The sequence below is a fragment of the Diabrotica undecimpunctata genome, chromosome 2 (assembly GCF_040954645.1).
Source record: "Diabrotica undecimpunctata isolate CICGRU chromosome 2, icDiaUnde3, whole genome shotgun sequence".
In the NCBI taxonomy this organism is placed as follows: Eukaryota; Metazoa; Arthropoda; class Insecta; order Coleoptera; family Chrysomelidae; genus Diabrotica; species Diabrotica undecimpunctata.
This window is the reverse complement of record NC_092804.1, coordinates 79186114-79206162: the sequence shown is the minus strand read 5'-3', so window position 1 is coordinate 79206162 and position 20049 is coordinate 79186114. Positions and strand designations below refer to the sequence as shown.

At 33.2% G+C, this 20049-nt stretch overlaps 1 protein-coding gene across 2 annotated transcripts in view; it reads right to left on the bottom strand.

The window, feature by feature from the left end:
- The window catches only part of LOC140434688 (sorting and assembly machinery component 50 homolog), a 33621-nt gene that overhangs the window by 6468 nt on the left and 7104 nt on the right, over positions 1-20049 (bottom strand). For both annotated transcript variants that reach the window (XM_072523125.1, XM_072523126.1), the window contains exons 6-8: positions 9437-9542; positions 3357-3626; positions 1130-1415 (exon numbers count right to left, since the gene is read on the bottom strand). In XM_072523125.1, the coding sequence (XP_072379226.1) occupies positions 1130-1415; positions 3357-3626; positions 9437-9542 (662 nt within the window). The remainder of the gene's footprint in view (positions 1-1129; positions 1416-3356; positions 3627-9436; positions 9543-20049) is intronic.

Here is a 20049-nt window from a genome sequence, read left to right as displayed (position 1 = left end):
AATGACGAAGTAATGTGAAATTTTATTGGCAATCAAAACTCAAAAGTTAGATAGGGACATAGTGAAAAATAAAAAACCTTACGGCCTTATCAAAAAGAAGAAATAGCAAGAGAGCGAGGTAAAAACGTATTTCCTGGCTGCAAAATCTACGGAAATGGTATAACACGACTACCACTGAGCTGTTTCGCGATGCGGTAAACAAAGTACAGATAGCGATGATGATAGTTAACATTCGGAAACGATAGACACCGCAGAAGAAGAAGTTAAACTGTTAAACGAAACTACTTATAGTGGACAAATACAAAGCTTAACAGGATAGAATATATATAAGCAGATAGTGTAGCTGATATACAAGCACTACGGGTACTGCGTTGCATTTGCACCCATTGAAATAGCTAGCGTGCACATAACACTGACTTGAAAGGTCGCACCTAGATTTCGAGTTATTCAACTCTCATCAGGAACACTTGTGGCTGAACTGAAATGAAATGCAATCTATTTTGGTTGTTTTAATTAAATAACACACAGAAGTAACAAGAAGTCAGGAGACTTCTCTTCGAATAGGTGAACCGCAAATCAAAAGCTTCTTCTTCTGCGGCACTACAGCCCAAATTGAGCCTTGGCCTTCTTTATTTTTTGCCTCCACTCTTGCTTGTCTGTGTCTGATCTTCACGGATTCCTAAAAGGGCTTGTGCGTCGCTGTTTACTGTATCTTCCCAGCGCTTTCTTGGCTTTCCAATCGGTCTCTTTCCCTGCATTCTTGCATTCAGTGCTCTTCTTGGTAGCCTCTCCTCTTCAATTCTTATCACATGTCCGACCCATTGCAATCTTTGTATTCTAATGAACAAGAGTCTGACAATGGTGCTTCCTTATAAAGTTGATAAAGCTCGTTGTTGTATCGAGTTCTGAAGATTTCGTTTTCCCTCACAGGTCCTAGTATTCTCCTCAGTACTTTCCTTTCAAATGTATCGAGTTTGCTTGGATATTTCTTTTGGAAAATCAAAAGTTTACTTACAGCTATTGGACTTGGCACGGCATTCGAATTAAAAGGATATATAGGATATAAATCGGCATATAAATAAAATATATTATAATAAAAATAATATATCAATATGTATTAAATACAAACCTTCTACATTTCCAATATTCCCAGCATTCATAAAAAAGTGTGTCCTAAAAAGCTCACCAAACCCTCCACGACCTGGCCTGAAAGGCAATGGTGTAAAAAGATGTAGACCTCCAGCCCAGTAAGCTTTAGATCCAAGCGCATCTCCATCGGAGTGAGGTCCAACTCCACGGTTTTGGAAACCTCTTAGTGATAATGGACCTCCTAGGAAGTACATGTCAGAAAGACTTATTTTCAAATCGTTACTAATACTGGTCATGTAACCCGTGCTGAAACATGCTTGAAAAACCTAAAACATAATATAAATCAGAAATCAGAATTATTTATTTTCATATTCAACAGTCAAAAGAAAAAGTGGATGTGATTTTTCTCTCGTTTATGAAATGAATTAAATAAATAAGCAAATATTTATTTAAAGTGAACATAAGTGCAGTGCTTTTATATAAAAGTACATATTATTAGCGCGTTTTTGAGTAAATACTGTCTAGAAAGTCCGCCACTGCAGCGCTGCATCTATTGGCATGATTCCGAAATTCGTTTTGATTTACTCGCGTTTTTACCACTGTATCTCTTTTCATTGTGTTCTTATCCTAAATGGAATGTGATCTAAAGTAAATTCAGCTTGAAGCTACGGACAGAATAAACACAAGTCACCGCGTGATAATTTAAGTCTGCACGTGACGAACATCTTCTTATTGGCCATAAATTATCTAATTATCTTAGTCATATCTGTTGAGCTACCAGGCACGCACTCAGTTTTTCCGCTCCGTCGTCTGTCGAATGAAGAGTCAGAGTAATTATTGTGCAAAACTGTTTTTTGGTTTGTTGATTTGTTAATCGTTAGTCGTGTGTTGATAACGTAAAGCATTTTTTTAAGAACTTATTTATTTATTGCCAATACAAAAGTTTTTCCTACTTTAAAATAATTCCTGTAGTGAACGAAACAAGTTTGCTATTCGACAAAAATGAAGTTGTGCTATGGCGAAGAGATTACCTGCAAAAGATAAGACAATATAGAGCTGAAAATAGAACAATTTATTACTTGGACGAAACATGGATAAATGCTGGCCATACAAAATGAAAAGTTTGGGTGGATGCTTCTATGACTTCTGCAAGACGTGCATTTTTGGATGAGCTGTCACAGGCTTAAAAAATCCCTCAGTTAATTAAAATTAAAATAAACTAAAGCCCAAAAGATTTTACCAACACTGGAAAAAAAATGCCGTAATTGTGATGGACAATGCCCTTAACATTCCAGAAAATTGAAAAAAAATTCCATTATGGCTACAAAAAAGGCAGAGATTCAAAATCGGCTTCGCTTAAAAAACATTCCCTTTGAAGAAACGCTGTGAAAAGTGCAACTTTTAGAAATCGTTAAGCAACGTAAAGGTGAATATAATAAGTACATAGTAGATGAACTGGTAATAAGTACAGTGTAATCCAATACAGCTTGTATGGCGCAAGTCAAGAATTATGTTACTGCCAATAACACAACATTTAAATTTGCTGACATTAAAAATGTATTCCATTAAACTATATCTGCTGTAACCATGGAAAATGGAAAAACTGCGTCAGACATGTAAAAGAAGAAGTAGAGCCAAAAATGTGGGAGTTGGACAATTTAATTGAAGCCCAAATTGAGCCTCTCTCACAACATTAATGATGACAGCAGTACATCAGATTTTAAAAGTTAATAACGCAAATAACGGTAATTTTATAAACTTTCTTTTTTCTGCATGCATACTTTATTTTGTGGTTAATAGCTCTCGATATTGTAAATCATTTTTATATTTAAAAAATTGGTGTACTATAATCTGCATCTGTCAAAATTTGTCTGTTTTATATTGTATCTTTATTTGTTTACATCGTCCGTAGCTTGAAGTTGAATTTACTTTAGATAATATTTACTTGATTTACATTTATGTAAGCTCGATGAAGAGCACGTCTAATTTTCCTTATAAAGGGATGGACCAATTTTATATTATTAAAAGTAAGGAATACATTCGTCTAAAAATTATTTTGAATTGAAAATTGAATACTCGTGTAAGAATAGATACTCGTGTAATTTTCGGATTATTTAGTGAAAGATTAGCTACTGAAAATAAAGCAAGTTATTCATTCTAATATGACTGCCTATGCAGAAAAGATTAATAAAATATTAAATGAAAAAATTTACCTGTATTCAAGTTTCTATTCTACTATAATACATATTTATTACAATAACACTTACTATATCCTCAGCAATAGAATAATTTCCTTGGACGAATATATCATTCTTCAGGAAACCAACATCTCCACCTAAACCAGCAACTTCAGAAGTCAACTGGAGTAATGAACCACTACTGGGAAATATTAAATCATCTCGAAGATCAAGTGATAAGATATGTCTGAGAGATGACTTCAAACTTAACCCAGATTCTTTTCTAACATCGAATGAGGCATTTCGAGTTAAAACACTCAAATCTCGAATATTTCCTTCCCACTGCAGATTATGCTTTAACTGTAAAGTAAAAGGAATAAAAATACAAACATAAATAATACACATGTTATATAACCAGTTAAATACATTATTTATTTCGGTTTGCTGATTGAATTACATGTTTGAACCTTGATCACCCTTGATGAATTATTAATTAAAATGAGAACGCCAATTAAAATTAATTTAATATATTAACTTATTAATACACCTATAAAGTTTTGCTAAGCTTTGGTTTCTGTCTATCCTGAACATTCTCTTAGAGTAAGATCCCAGAGCGATCAGACATAACTTATTTTCACACAGATGAAACCTTAGAGTCTGAGTAGCGTCTTGTGAGCTTTGAATACCTGCATATTTATGAAACTTGCTGAGTGACACCTGGGCAGGTACCAGGTGAGAAAGGTAAAGATAGTTTAAACACTCCTGACCATGGAGCTGCGCGAAGGCGGAGTCAAATTCACGTAAAAGCAGAAAGGTTCTATTGTAAGTGGAATTATACAGTGCATAGTACAATGCGTTTCGCGTGAAAGTGGGGACTAAACCAAATTTCGTCTACTGCGCCGTGGTCAGGAGTGCTTGCACTATCTCTAACTAAAAATAAGAGCTATTTAACTTAAATTTACATAACTGATTTTTATACATATTTTGTAGAATATTATTTTGAAAATACTGTAATAAGTGTCAGAACTTGTCGTGGACCAGAACTTTTGTCAGACGCTTTAAAGCTCCACTAAAATTAAATGAACTTTACTTACTTTTACATGTCTGATTTTTAAATAGAGATGCAAACATATTTAATCGGATCGAAAACAGTAAGTATTCTTAATGTATTTGAATTTTTTACTCTGAGGCTCATGCGCACAGCACTCTCGCGCTCATACTTCTGGTTAACTAATTTTTGTGTTTGAGGGATGTTTGGTCATTTTAATTTGTTTGACTGATTAAATATAACTTTATTATAGTTCCATTAATAACATATTTTAAAATCAGACATGTAAAAGTAAGTAAAGTTCATTTAATTTTAGTGGAGCTTTAAAGCGTCTGACAAAAGTTCTGGTCCATGACAAGTGTCTGACACTTATTACAGTATTTTCAAAATATTCTACAAAATATGTATAAAAATCAGTTATGTAAATTTAAGTTAAATACCTCTTATTTTTAGTTACCTTTCTCACCTGGTACCTGCCCATGTGTCACTCAGCGAGTTTCATAAATACGCAGGTATTCAAAGCACACGAGACACTACTTAGACTCTAAGGTTTCATCTGTGTGAAAATAAGTTATGTCTGATCGCTCTGTGATCTTGGACTATCTATTTTCTATAAAAATGCAAAAAAATGAGAATGTGTATGGAAAGAAATTTCCGCAATAATTTTGTCAATTTTTTTTATTCCTGTTTCTTAATTTGTATTTGTTCTTTATTCTGATTATAAGTGAGATCTAACAATTTTTCGTAACTTTCGTAATTCGTTTTGTTGTTCTGAAATGTATCAGTTCTAACTTTGTCTGAGTGAGTTAGTACCGGCATTATAAACGTTTCATATATTTGCATTTTCTTCTGTGATGGTCTGGTTTCAAACATTTTCATATGTTCAATCTGTCATGAGCGATATTTTTTACATTGTTTGATTAGGAAGTTACTTTCATAGCGTGAGTTATTAATATAACAAATCTTACGAGATATCATATAATTATACATGTAACTTTTTTAATCATTAAATTCATGGAATTAATATAAACTTATATTAGAAAAAAATGAAGAAACGATTAAAAATAAAAAATATAAAACGAACTTTATTAATAACTACACTGAATCTTTTGAAGTGAGTAATTTTATTCAAAATAAAACAAGATAATAAATACTGGTCCGAAAGGCATTTTAAAAATCAAATTAATAATAAATAAATTATTCATTCAAAGCTTACCAATTTATTATAAATACTGAAGTTTAACCATTCTCATATAGTGAGTCTACCAATTAAGTGTAGTTCATCTATTAACTACTATTTTATCTTGATAAAATCATTAAAAACTATTATTTTTTATGACAGAACTTTTAATTATCAACTGTAACAGTTATTTGACAATTGAATAACAACACTTAAACCTAATAAAAAATATAAATATTATGTTTATATGGGATTAAACCATGATACTATAACTAACAAGAAAAGTCAACGCGCATGTTCTTGCATCTCTCTCGCACACCTGTGACGTAAACCCGAGATAACTTTAATGATGCCAAATTAAATGCTCCATCTGTTGCTATTCTGTGTGCTTCAAAACGTAGTGTATATTATATTGTAGACGTAGACGTATACGTAGACTTTGTATATTATATTGGTATATAAATTTTGTGGTGGAAACATTCAGTTTACTGTATTAATATCACCTAATTTATATATCGTACGCAACTTCCTCTCGACTACCTGTAGCTACTTTATAAAGAAGACTAATTATTTGGTTGCCATAATGTATTGTGCAGTGGTGGGTTGTTTAAACAATTATAATAAAAAAAGTAAATCTTTTTCGAAGTGTCGTTTTTTTTTGTGTTTCCTAGAGACAAACAAATGCGTAAAGTACGGGTCTTCAAGTAGAGACCGACCGATTAATCGGCTTCGGTATCGGCTTCGGCCATCTTCGGCCAATATTTAAACCTTCGGCCAAAACAAAGCCGAAGGTTTCGCCGAAGGTGGAATAATAAAATGATCTGTCAGTATACTATACGATAGAAATGAAATAATCTCTGAACAATATGCTTCGGCGAGTCTTTTATAATTTGAATAGTATTTACGCCCTATTTTATACCCTTAACTAAAACGTTTTACAAACTTTCAGGTCATGTAGTAGGTAGGATATAAATTTTAACAATAGGCCAAGATGTATCAAAGATCATCAGTTGAATATTTCTCACGTAGTAAAATTCTGATAATAATCATTTTATTGTATTTTTTAAAACTCATGATTCCTGGTGTTTTGACTAGATACCTAAATGGCAAAACATCGACTATGAATGTTTCGACTTTAATGTTTTTTATTGTTATTTATTTTTATTATCGCTTCTATTACCAAATAATGTATAAATTTTTGACTTTTTTATCTCATAATTTCATATTTTTGTTTATCACATATCAAGTAATAAAAATATAATGCACATTATTTAAATTATTAACATATAATAGGAATAGGTATATTTTTAGTCACCTTCGGCTTCGGCTTCGGCCGAAGGTATCCTACAGGCCGAACTTCGGCAAAGGTTTTGGCTTCGGCCAAAAAAATCACATTCGGTCGGTCTCTATCTTCAAGTATTTTCAGCGAGACAAATTTAATGTAGAAACCGCGAGAATATGATCAAAACATTTTACAGAAGCTGACTATTGTTTAAAAAAAACTATAGTGGTATATTACTACTAATAGTATAATTAATTATGAAATTGTCACTGAATAGATCTTTTCCTCGCTAAACATTCCTAGTGGTGATACAGAAATTAACCCTGAAGATTTAATTGACAGTCATCAAGATTTTATTAATTCGAATATAAAAGACCTGAAATGGGATGGATTGGAAAATTTAGCCGGTTTCATGGCATTTAAGTTACAAAAAAAAAGAAATACTTGGATATATTACGGACGCTAACGATAAATCGTTTACTTGGGTAAACCACGTTTCTGAGGGTGGTTTACTCAAACCAACACTGAAATTTGTAACTAAATGTAGTAAACTGGAACATATTTTTAGTAGTTATAATTGCAACAAATTAAAAATAACTGAAAATTATTTAAAAAACCTAATAGAAGCTGTAAAATATGTAAATGTTGCGAAGATGTAAAATTACTTTTTTTATATGTAAAATGTATTTTAAAATACTAATTCTAAATAAAAATTTTAAAGATAATTATAATATCCGCAAGAGAAAAATCACGAAGATTGTAAAATAAATGTCTAAATGATATTCATAAAGTCTAAAGTATGACCTGCTATCCCTTATATTTCAAATTATTTACATCTTACCGGTCTTTTATATTTAATTTATGTTTTGTAGCAATATCTATTTTGTTTGTAATACACACAATCAAATCGAAGATTCATATATTTCTTTAATTAATTTTACAAATTACTAATTAATTTTCAAACCACGTTTTCACAGAAGTTTTCCACGTTTCGAAGTTGTTCATTACAGTAATAGAACAACGTTGCCATATGATGCATCATTAAAATAAGATCCACACAAGTCCCATGGCTTTGTCTCGCTATGACGTCATGCGCAAAGTCGATTAAAATTAGAACGGCAAGTGAGCATACCTTGTTAGTTATACTATCATGGGATTAAACCACAATTCGTGGTTACAATAAAAATCCGAACTACTAATGCTTGACATTTCGAATTCCACTCCGACAAGGGTTCTTAAAAAGATTATTATAAAAAATTCCGTGAAAATGTATAACCAAAGTTATTTATTAATAGGTTATCATTTGAAAATTGAAACACTTGACCTGGATCTTGTAAGCACCAGCATATAAATAGCTGAAAAAATCCGAAGGTGGTGTTTTTACCGTAGAAATATCAAATTCTGACTGTTTTGTGTGTTTTTTCGTATTATATGTTTGTGTAAACTGTATCGTAATTGTGAAACTTAAATTGTACAACGAAGTTTTGTGTTGTGTATTGTGTGTTGCATATGTATTGTGTATAAGATTGTAGGTGACGTTTTTCGATCTCCTATTACTCCGCTATTATTAGTATATTCTTGTTGTTGACTTCTTCTTTTAGAATTGGCAACCAAAGTCTGCTACATTCTGCTGATGGTTTTGCTACACAGTTTTTTTTATTAGGATAAGAGCTGTCTTTCATGTCTGTTTCAGATTTTTTTCTTTTTTTTTTTCATGTCTGTTTATTTTATGATTATTGATGCATCTTTAAATTGTACGCTGTGCTTGTTGCATGCATGTTTGCCTATCTGAAATTTGTCGAAGTCGAAGATGTTCGTTTATCCTGACACTTGCGGTTTCTCTAACGTAGAAATTGTTGCATTCACAGTGTATTTTATAGATGCAGTTTTTTTTATTGTTCTTGTGTGTTGTTGGATTTGCTTTTGGACAGGATAGGTCTTAGTTTTCATCTTTGTATACTTTGTGACCACTAAGTGTCAGGATAAACGAGCATGAAACATACATCAAAAACAGAAACTTCGAGAAATCCCAGATATGCAAAAATACCTGGGACAACGAACACCGACCACAATGGAAAGATGCATCAATAATCATGAAAGAAACATACATAAAAAAGAGAAAAGTCAAAGAAGCAGCCCTCATCCTACTAAATGAAGAAAAATGTGTAACAAACCCATCAGCAGAATTTAGCAGGATTTGGTTGCCAATACTGAAAGAAGTCAACAACAAGAATATACCAACAATAGCGGAGTAACAGGAGGTCGAACAACATCACCTAAAATCTTATACACAATACATACGCAACACACAATATACAAATCTACATTGCACAATTTACGTTACACAATCACAATTGCTGCATGTTACATACTGCTGACTACAAGATCGGGACCAAGTATGTCAATTTGGAAATAACATGACCTAATAACAAATAACTTTGGTTATACATTTTCGCAGAATTTTTTATAATTATCTTTTTGAGAACGATTTAAACAGTGGAAGTCGAAACGTCAAACACTAGTGGTTAAAAATGTGATTTTCATTACAACAAATAATTGTAGCTTAATCCTATATAAACATATTTAAATTAGACATACCACCAAAAATTAACTTCAGAACCTTGTTAATAAAAATACATATATACATAAGCAATACTTACTAAAGACCAAGAATAAAATCCCAAATCAAATATTAATCCCCTTTCAAGTTGTTTATAGCCAGAAGCTGGCCACTCTGAATGGGACTGGAAGACACTTGTGGTTAATCTGCAAATAAAAAAACGGTTTATTTTAAAAGAACCGTATTGAAAAATAATGTTATTTTATATTCAATGGAATAGAACACAATTAAGCCATTTAATTGTATCGCATATAAAGTTTGGTCATACGGTTTAAACTTGTATTTTTTTAATTTCGAAAAAAAAAACGGGTGTGGCAGTCCAGTGGGACTGCCGGTAGAAGTTACACTTCTATACATGCATTCGCCGTTACAAATTTATTTGGGAGTCAATCTGCACAATCATTACATATATGTAATGCTATAGGTAAGACGTAGCAGAAAGTAGTCATGGGTAACACCGTAAATTTTTGAGTGTTGACACAGTGACACTGACACAGCTGACTGTATCAGTACAATGTATCAGCACAATAAAGTGTCATGACACCCTGCCTGTTTCAGTATTATTTTGCGCCAGAGCGCCAGCACAGCATAGACACGAATTGTTCCTTATCCCGTAGTGCAAGTGTTACATTAGAGCGAGAAACGATACCCTTGATACGAATTCTAAATATAACTATGCACATAGTTGCCAAATGATTTAGTTTCTTTAAAACACTCTATTAAAATAACATTGGTGTATTTAAGTCACTTTTTTATTGTGTGAAATGATCCCAATATTCAAAAAATTATGGGTTAAATTAAAAGAAAACATTAATTAGTTGGCTGAAAATACCAAAAATCATTATAATAAAAAGTTTATTATAAAAATAAAAATATGCCATAATACAATAGTAAAACGCCACACAGTAAGTGGCAGCACGGCAGTACGGCCTATTCCCTGTGTAGGTTTTCTTAGTTGGAAATTAGGAATTAGTCAACTTTATAATAGAAAATTAGACACTACACGGGTTCATTCATTGACTGTTTCATTGTGAAAGTTTCTTAAAGGGTGTATTGTTAATTTTTTATCAAATATCCACTGGATCGAAGATACAATTGTTTTAAATTACAATAATTTTGGGTATGAATATTTTTAATAAATTAGTATTTAAATTCTAATTAAGTTATTTTAGATTTTTGGTAAACGTTTTGACTATGCCTCCAAAAAAAAGTGAGATCTGGACTTACTTTTCTGATGAAATTGAAGGTAAGGTCAAATGTGTGTACTGTGCCCAGACATTATCCGTAAAAAATAAATCGACTTCTACACTTATAAGGCATATGAACCAAAAACATCCCACATTGTTGATAAAACGCCAAAAAACAGAGCAAGCAATTCGCTCTACTCCAGCAAACGAAGGTACTGTAGAAGCTATTGCATCTACATCGTCTGAGGTCCAAACTCAACCATCCTCCACCTTGAGTACATTTCAAGTAAGCAAATTACAAACCATAACGGGATTTTTTCAGAGGCCACTGGCAATTAGTAAACAAAATGAAATTGACAAACAGTTAATTCGAATGATCACCAAGGAGTATCATCCGTTTAGTATTGTGGAAGACACAGAATTTAAGAACTTACTGTATCTATTGAATCCGAATTATAAAGTCCCTTCGCGAAAAACAGTTTCAAATTCAATGATTCCGGCGTTTTATAATCAAACTGTTGACATTGTCAGAACACGTCTTGAAAGAGCGTATGCAGTATGTCTCACAACTGACGGATGGACATCACGCACAAATGATAGTTTTTTTAGCGTTACTGCACATTATATTGTAGAAGAGGATAAAAGAACTTTTTTGACCTCAGATTTGTTAGGATGCATATCCTTTACAGAAAGACATACTGCTGAAAATATATGTAATATGCTAAACCAACTAATATCTGAATGAAATATCGAAAATAAAATAGCAGCAGTTATTTCCGATAATGCAGCAAATATGAAAGCAGCTGTGCGCATTGGTGGCTGGAACTTTTGGGGATGTTTTGCTCATTCTATTAATTTAGTTACCCAGTCAGGACTAAAAGAAATAAAAGAAATAGTGAACAAAATAAAAACAATAGTTATATTCTTCAGAAGAAGTAGTCATGCATCTGCACAATTGAAAGCCACTGCAGAAGGAATGGATATGGCTCCACTAAAATTAAAAAATGACGTTGTTACCAGATGGAACTCCACTTACGACATGATTACGCGTATTTTAAAAATGAAAAATGCAATAATATCAACGCTGGCAATTCTAAATACTGCAACCGTTGAATCCGTTACTCCATTGCAAAATGAAGACTGGGTAATAGCAGAGCAATCTATAAAGATATTGGAAATATTCAATGTAATCACTACTGCCGCAAGTTCTGAGCAAAATGTTAGTGCTTCTACTATAATATTTTATTATAAACAGATAAATAAGTATCTAAATGGACTAGAAGTAAATATGTTTATGCCTCCAATCCAAAATATGATAAATAAATTAGAGCTTAAACTAAGACAAAGATTTTCCGACCTGGAAGAAAATAATTTAATATCTGAAGCTACTATACTTGATCCCAGATTTAAAAAGTTTGGGTTCATAGATCATAACAAATACAAAGAAGCTGTTGAAAATTTATACACAAAAGTAGCCAATATGAAATTTTCAGATAATGCTGAAAACGATAATGCAAATATCGAAGAGGAAACCCAAAACCAAAACCCACACCACACGAAAGATTTACGTCAACGTTTGTGGATGGATTTTGACATGGAGGTTCAACAACATGCAAAGCCAGACAATCCAAAAGCATCGGCTATTATAGAAGTAGATAAATATTTAGAAGAACCTATATTATCTAGAAAGGATAGCTCAGGAGCATGTCAGGATCCTCTTCTCTGGTGGCATCAACGAAAGCATATTTATCCAAGCTTATTCAAAATTATGAAGACAAGACTCTGTATTGTGGGTACATCTGTCCCTTGTGAAAGAATTTTTTCAAAATCAGGGCAGATAATGAACGAGAGAAGAGAAAGGTTAAAAATAGAAAAAGTTTCTCAAGTGATATTTTTGAACTACAATTTAAGTAACAGTGATTAATATAATGTGTTAAATACATACATCCGTATATATATATGTATATATATATATATATGTATATATATATATATATATATATATATATATATATATATATATATATATATGAAATTTTATAACTTTATTGATTTATATGTATATATTATTATAGTTTATTCCTCTTAATACATTTTTGTTCTCTTTTTTCTCATCTTTTTAATTGTTACATTATTTAAACTATAACCTTTCAAAAACGGAAAAATGTTCGAGGAAGCTAAAAATTATAACACACACATAAGCTGGTCAATTTTACCAGTGTTCTCGCCCAAGGAATGTCACTTTTTCTCTCGAGATACATCATTAGATATATTTTAAGAGAAATTACCCTAAATTGGATAAGTTTTAACACTGATTATTTCTAGATTCGAATTTAGTGAAAGAAATAAAAAATGGATAATATGGATACTTCATTTAAAATCTTTTAATTATTAAGTTATATGGTCATTCTTTTAATTGCCGACCATAAACTTTCTTCACTTTATTGAGTACTTTTACAATAATTATACTCGCGGCAACAACGCATACTACATAATTAAATTTGTGAGCTTGTGGGTATGCTGTAATCTATTGTATCCGTATCGAAGTTTAACAAAAAAGAAACTGACACTGTGTCGACTAAAGTCGACACTGCACAGTGTCTATGCTATGGACACGTATCACAAAAAGTATTTTAATACGCTGTGTTGGTGTGTTGAACTGTGTCATAGGTGTCACTGTGTCAGTTCAACTGTATCAATACAATTGACACACTCTAAAGTGTCAATACAAGAGTGCCATTCAACACAGTGTTACACATCTCTAGCAGAAAGAGAAACAGAATTAATAACGACTTACTAACAATTAATAAACAACATTTGACCTGTAATAGGAGTAGATATAGTAAATGAAGGATTTAATCAATATTTTGATGAAAATGTATATTTTTATTTTCATATATGTATGAAAGGAGTTGAATGCAAAAATTTTTTTACACATACTCTGCAGTAAAATTTATTGTTTATTTTGTTATTAATATAAAAATACAATACAATACACTGCAACATAATTCAATATAATAATACAATACAAATTAAAATGCAATATTCATAAGTATTTAAAAATAACAATAATTTACATAACTTTTCTAATTACCCATATGTTTAATTTACAATGTAATAATATTAATAAAAAAGTCCTTCCCGACTGGGAATCGAACCCCGGTCTCCCGCGTGACAGGCGGGGATACGGACTACTATACTACCGAGGACATGACACAAATTTATTTCAAAATTGACAGTTCTGGGTCATACAGTGATTTATTGAGATTACTATTTTGAAATACAAAAGACTAATATAATTATGAACATTTAATAAATAATGCAAAACATATCAGATAAATAATAATATAAATAAATATTTTATTATATATATATATATATATATATATATAATATTATATGTATATATATATATATATATATATATATATATATATATATATTTAATATATATAATATTAAATATATATACAAAAGGAACATTTTTATATTCGAGAGAGGAAGAGAGAGAAAATATATCTTCTGTCTCTCTCTTACTCATTATCTTACATATGTAATGATTTCACAGATTCACTCCCATATAAATTTCCAACGTGGAGCGCGCGTATAGAAGTTAACTTCAATAAAGGCAACTTTAGATTTGGATACTTATAAATTATTTTCTGTCATTCATTATGTCTCAACCTCTAAGGGCCATTGGCATATTAAAATTTAAGATTTTTCAATTTACTTAGTACATTTATGGAATACAAGTACGAAGACAAATTCTTTATGTCAGTTCCATAACTTAATTTTGTCCATAAGGTATCTTTTAATTTATGATGAAATCTCTCTACAGTATAGAGAGGGCACTCCAGTAAAATTTGGCGAACTTTCAACACAATATCACATACACAACACTGTGGTCTTCTTGCATTAATACTTTTTTCTTCCGTATATCCATCTATCATAATTGTGGAAAATAAATGAATGATGGAAATCATGCAGAAGTCAATTTTATTAACTTGATGTTAGGTTCCATTCGACCTCAGAGGCCTATTGTGGCTCTTCCCTAGGTTAAAGTTATCCCTTCAGCCCAGCCTTTTTAACGAAGTCTATTATGGCCTTAGGTGACACTTCTACGAGGTCGTAAGGCTCGAGTTAATAGAACTCAAATGTATTGAGTCTTATCCTATCCAACCTTGTATGTGTCTCGTCTTTAGTCTCGTCTTCGTCTTCTGTCAGTCCGATTTTATTCATGTGCTCCTTGAGGCGACAGTGTCCTGTAGGAGACCTACGATAACTCGCAGATCATTCCTATACATATCTAGTAGATCTTTGAATCTCTTCTTCGAAGGTTTATGTATAAAAGCTTTCGAATGTTTAAGACCCATTTGTTCATACCAGTGGTTACGTCTCATCCGTTCGACACAGTCCGATATCGTTCTTTTGGCTGTGCTTCTTGCTATTTCAACAACTAGTTGTGGACCTATGAATGTTTCTTTGGTCCCTCCTCTGGCAAGTAGGTCAGCTTTTCCGTTTCTTTCAATAGCAGTATGTCCCTGCACCAAATTTAAACTTTGTTACTTTTTCCGACCCGAATCAGGTTTAGACAGTTCCAAAATAACTTGTGAGTCAATTCGATTCGATTCCAGTGTCTTTAATGCCACTTGGTTATCCGATATAATTTTTATAGATCTGTCCCTGCAGTTCCTCTTTATATTTCTCCTTCGAAGATAATGGAGTGATTATCTAGGCTTTCACTAAGGCTTAGCCTTGGCTTCTCTCCGTATACATCATCATCATTTTGGCTTTACAACCCTGTGTGGGTCCTAGCCTCCCCAAGAATTTTTCTCCAGTCGTCCCTATCCATCGCCTTCCTCCGCCAAGCACGTATTTCCATATTTCTCATGTCTTCATCGATGTTATCTAGGAATCTTGTTCTGGGTCTTCCTCTTCTTCTTTGACCAATAGGTCTATCAAGGAGTGTTTTTCTAGCTGGGTCGGTTTGCTCCATCCGCATTACATGGCATACCCACCTCACACGTCCTATCTTTATGTGTTTTACAATATCTGGTTCCTGGTATATCCTATAGAGTTCGAAGTTGTATCGTCTTTTCCAGACACCATTTTCATTTGCCGCTCCATAGATGCGCCTTAGTATTTTTCTTTCGAAACATCCTAACATGTTTTCATTGCTTTTTGTTAAAGTCCAGGTTTCTGAACCATATGCTAGGACGGGGCGTATTATTGTTTTGTAGAGTTTTACTTTTGTATTTCTTGATATAACTGTAGATTTAAAAAAGATTAAGATTAAGGAAAAGGTTAAGCCCAAAATAGCATCTATCTCTCCGTATACTCCAGCTGAAAATCATTCATCGGTTTTAGAGCCGTCTGGATACCAGCATTGATCTGCTATTATGAGATTCACAAGGAAAAGAAATTCGTGTAGTTGGCTGTATACCATAAATCACAAAAGTTTTATTTAAAATCCTATATAAAAGGTATATAATTAAAAAAAGTCGGTCAGATAGCCAAGCGGGTCAGGCAGCCGACTCTCATTCGCTTCACCGTCGAATAGTTAACTGGATGTGCGTTCAAGCCCTGGCTTGGTGTACAGAAAAATAAAAAAAAGGCTAACGCAGCAGTTTAAAATTCTAAAACGAATCTGCGGCTTAGACTAGAATAAGCTGGTGTCCGATCGGCCAATGGTGAAGCAGTACGGCAAGAGATAAGGGCTTGCGGCTCGGTGATACTCCTCCATAGATCCCTACCGGAAGGGCGTGGCCCCTAATATAGCCGCGTATATATATATATATATATATATATATATATATATATATATATATATATATATATAAATTAAAAACCCGTAAAATAATTTTAAAAAAACCCGTTCAGGCTACATCACAGAACCTTTTTGGACTAAAAAGGTAAAAATATCTAGGTAAAAACCCTTAAAATGGTACAAAATGTATTAACAGTTATATTTTTCTTAAAAATATGTGATGTTAAAGTTTTTAACAGATAACCTGCATGGTTATCTCAATAGGGATTGTCGCAGATCCTCGGAGAATATCTCTGAATGGGGTCTCCCATTCAGAACCCATCAGTGAATTACACCTGATGATGGACTTTTTAGTCCGAAAACGTTTTGTGATGTAGCCCGAAAGGGTTTTTAATTATATACCTTTCATAAAGGATTTTAAATAATACTATTATAAAATTCGTTTTATTCGACTTCCATTCCTCTCTTCCTGACGACGCTAAAGGGCTTTTCGAAGTTAATTTTGGTTGCATTGCATCTGGTAAAATTTCTAACTCTGGATGATTTTTTATTATCACTCTAGATTTGATCCCGGTATCCTTCTGCCCTGCTTCCTGGCTTTTTATCCACCTTCTATATGATCCTACCTTGTCTCCTTCTCCATCCATATTATGTACTGGAGGGAGTTCAAATATGATCTCCATGGTGGCGGTTAGGCTAGTCGACATCGCTCCTGTTATGATTAAGCACGCTTGTAGTTGAAGCTTATTCAGCTTCTCTTTCATAACGTCACCACATCATTACGAAGGATAAAGGATAGAGGAGGAGGAGGCCACCATACTAGTGCTCCATACGTAACCATAGGTTATATATAGCCAGTACATCTGTTTGGGCTCCATGCCCCAAGATTCCCCACATATCCATCGATATGTCCAAAGAAATAGCTTCACTTTGTTGGATGTTCTTCCCAGATAGGCTTTTCATGTAAGCCGCTTATCTAGTATTACCCCTAGATATTAGACCTCATTCGTCTCTTTGACAGTTTCTTCCTACAGAGCGGGCATCCAGATGTTATCTACGTTCCACCTTCTTGTGCAACTTACTACTGCTGTTTTGCTAAGATTGACTGAGTAATTTCCCTGTCGCAACACCTACTAAGGATATTTAAGGTTCATTGGAGTGTGCTGGATAGAACATTTCCGCATATTCCTCTTACAATAATTACTAGATGATCTGCATAGGCCTGCACTTCTATTCCCTATGCGTCAAGAAGAGAGATCAGGTCATCTACCAGGAGTGACCACAGGAGGAGAAAAATCACTCCCCCCTGTGGGCACCCCTAAGCTGTTTTGGCCACAACCACCTCTTATTGAAGCTCTGTTAGAATCAGTCTATTTTTCAGCATTACTACTTACCAGACGCATCCGATAGTGGATACCCCTTTTGATGCTGCTGCATCATTCAGGGAGTTTGGTAGTTCAAAATCTCCATTATTAATGGAGATGCCGTTGCCGGTAATGCCTGATTTTAGATCCGTGAACCTGTGAAGGACAGTACTGTTTGTGTTGATTTTACTTCTTGAGAGGCATACTGGTTGCCATTGGGAATATGATCCCTCTATATATCTATCCAGAATTTTTTCTATTGCCTTCACCAGAAATTATGTAAGACTCATCGACCCGTAGAATTTAGGTAGGGCGTTGTCTTGTCATCCTATTTTGTGTATGTATACCCTTACAGTTGTCCAAGTCTTTGATATGTCTTAGTGATATGCTAGCTCTAAATATCATTGTTAGGATGGGCAATAACATCTCCAATCCTTTTTATAGTAGGTCAGGAAATATTACATCCTCCCTGTAGATTTAAATGGAGCAAAGTGGTTTATGGTCCACTTTACATTCTTCAGTTTGATGTTTTTTTTATAGAGGATTCCTAGTCTTCTTTTCTAGGACGTTTATGTTGTTCTAGGTTTCCAGCCTGAGTGTGCTCAGCAATAATTGTTAATCCTGGGAAGTATGTATGTAGTAAGAGCTGTAATGTTTTCTTTTTAGATTCGGTAAAGGTGCCATCAGACTTTTTAAAGTAGGCTTGGTCTCTGTATCGGATGTTTGGAAAGAAACTTGTGGACTCTTGTGCTGGCAGGTATACTACTTATAAACTTGAATAACTATTGTTTGCTTTTTTCATGGATAATAAAGTAAAAGCTGTATTATCTATTATTTCTTCGGTATGTACCATTTCCTCTAAGAGGGTTGGAATTCATGAATTCAACTGCAGCAAATAATATGACTCTAATGATCAACGAAAATAAAACAACAAAGTGAAAGACTATAGAATCAGAAATATGGGACAAAACTTTAACATTGGTAACTATAATTTTGAAGTGATGCAACAGTTCTCTTGGGAAGCTGGGCATCTGGGAAGCATGGTTAACACCATAAACATAATATTCTTCTTATTCTTCCTTTATATGAGCAACTTTGCTTGTTCATTGGTGGGTTGTTGCATCTATGGAAGATTGTCACTCCGTCTCTCGCGATACTTCTTCTACCAATTGGTGATTTGTCCTTTACTATTTTAACGACTCTTGTGTCCGCTATTCTACTGATGTGATTGTTCCATTCTTTTTTCAACTTAGTGTTAAATCGTTTATACCCTGTACATTTCATTTTGTTTTAATCTCGTCACTCCTTATTCAGTCTCCCAGTGTGTTTGGCTGTGTCGGCTCTTGTTTTTGATGCGTATGTCATTATTAGTCTTATACGGGCCTTATAGATTCTTAACTCCATATCATCATTCTCTAATTTCGTTTTGATTATATTTAAAGTCTTATCTAATGGCACATTTGTAAATAAACTATTTATGTCAAAACTTACTAAAATATTATTTGAATTAAATTCAATATTCAATAATTTATGTTGTGTATTTTTTATAAATATGTCATTTTTATTTGCAAATTGTTGTATAATATTTAATAAAAAATTTGACAGTTCACTACAAGGAGAACTTATGGTACTACAAATAGGTCTAAGTGGTGTATTCGTTTTATGAATATGGATCTGAGACAAGAGTGCTTTTGAGAGAAAAATACTTTATTAATTTCGAGCTAGGTTATAAATAGAACGGAATAGCTGAAGCCAAAGATCTAGTTACTGCAATAAAAATTAGACGCCTACAGTGGGCAGGGCATTTGACCAGATTAAATATAAGCTACTCTGCAAGATGTACTCTGTTGGCAAAACTCTAGTGAAATTGATGACAAGACAGATAAAGGTTGAAACTGACGGACGGTGTCTGACGTACAAGGGATTTAAAATTGGAACTAAGAGTTAGGTTGGCGAGGTGCTATGTTTTTTCGACTTTGTTTTATGGAATAGACTCTTGGACCTTGAATGCGACATCAATGAAAAAACTGGAATCATTCGAGCTGTGGGGGTATAGAAGAATTCTGAAAATATCGTGGATAGAACACGTTACAAAAAAAGAGGTTCTGAGAAGGATGAATAAAGAAATAGACATTTTAAATACAATTAAAACAAGAAAATTGGAATATCTCGGACATATTACACGTGGAGAGAAATACACCTTGCTCCAACTGATTATGCAGGGAAAGATCCAAAGAAAGAGAAGCATAGGGAGGCGTAGAATGTCATGGCTGCGCAACCTGAGAGTGGTACGGATGTACATCAAATGAACTTCTCAGAGTAGCCGTCTCAAAAG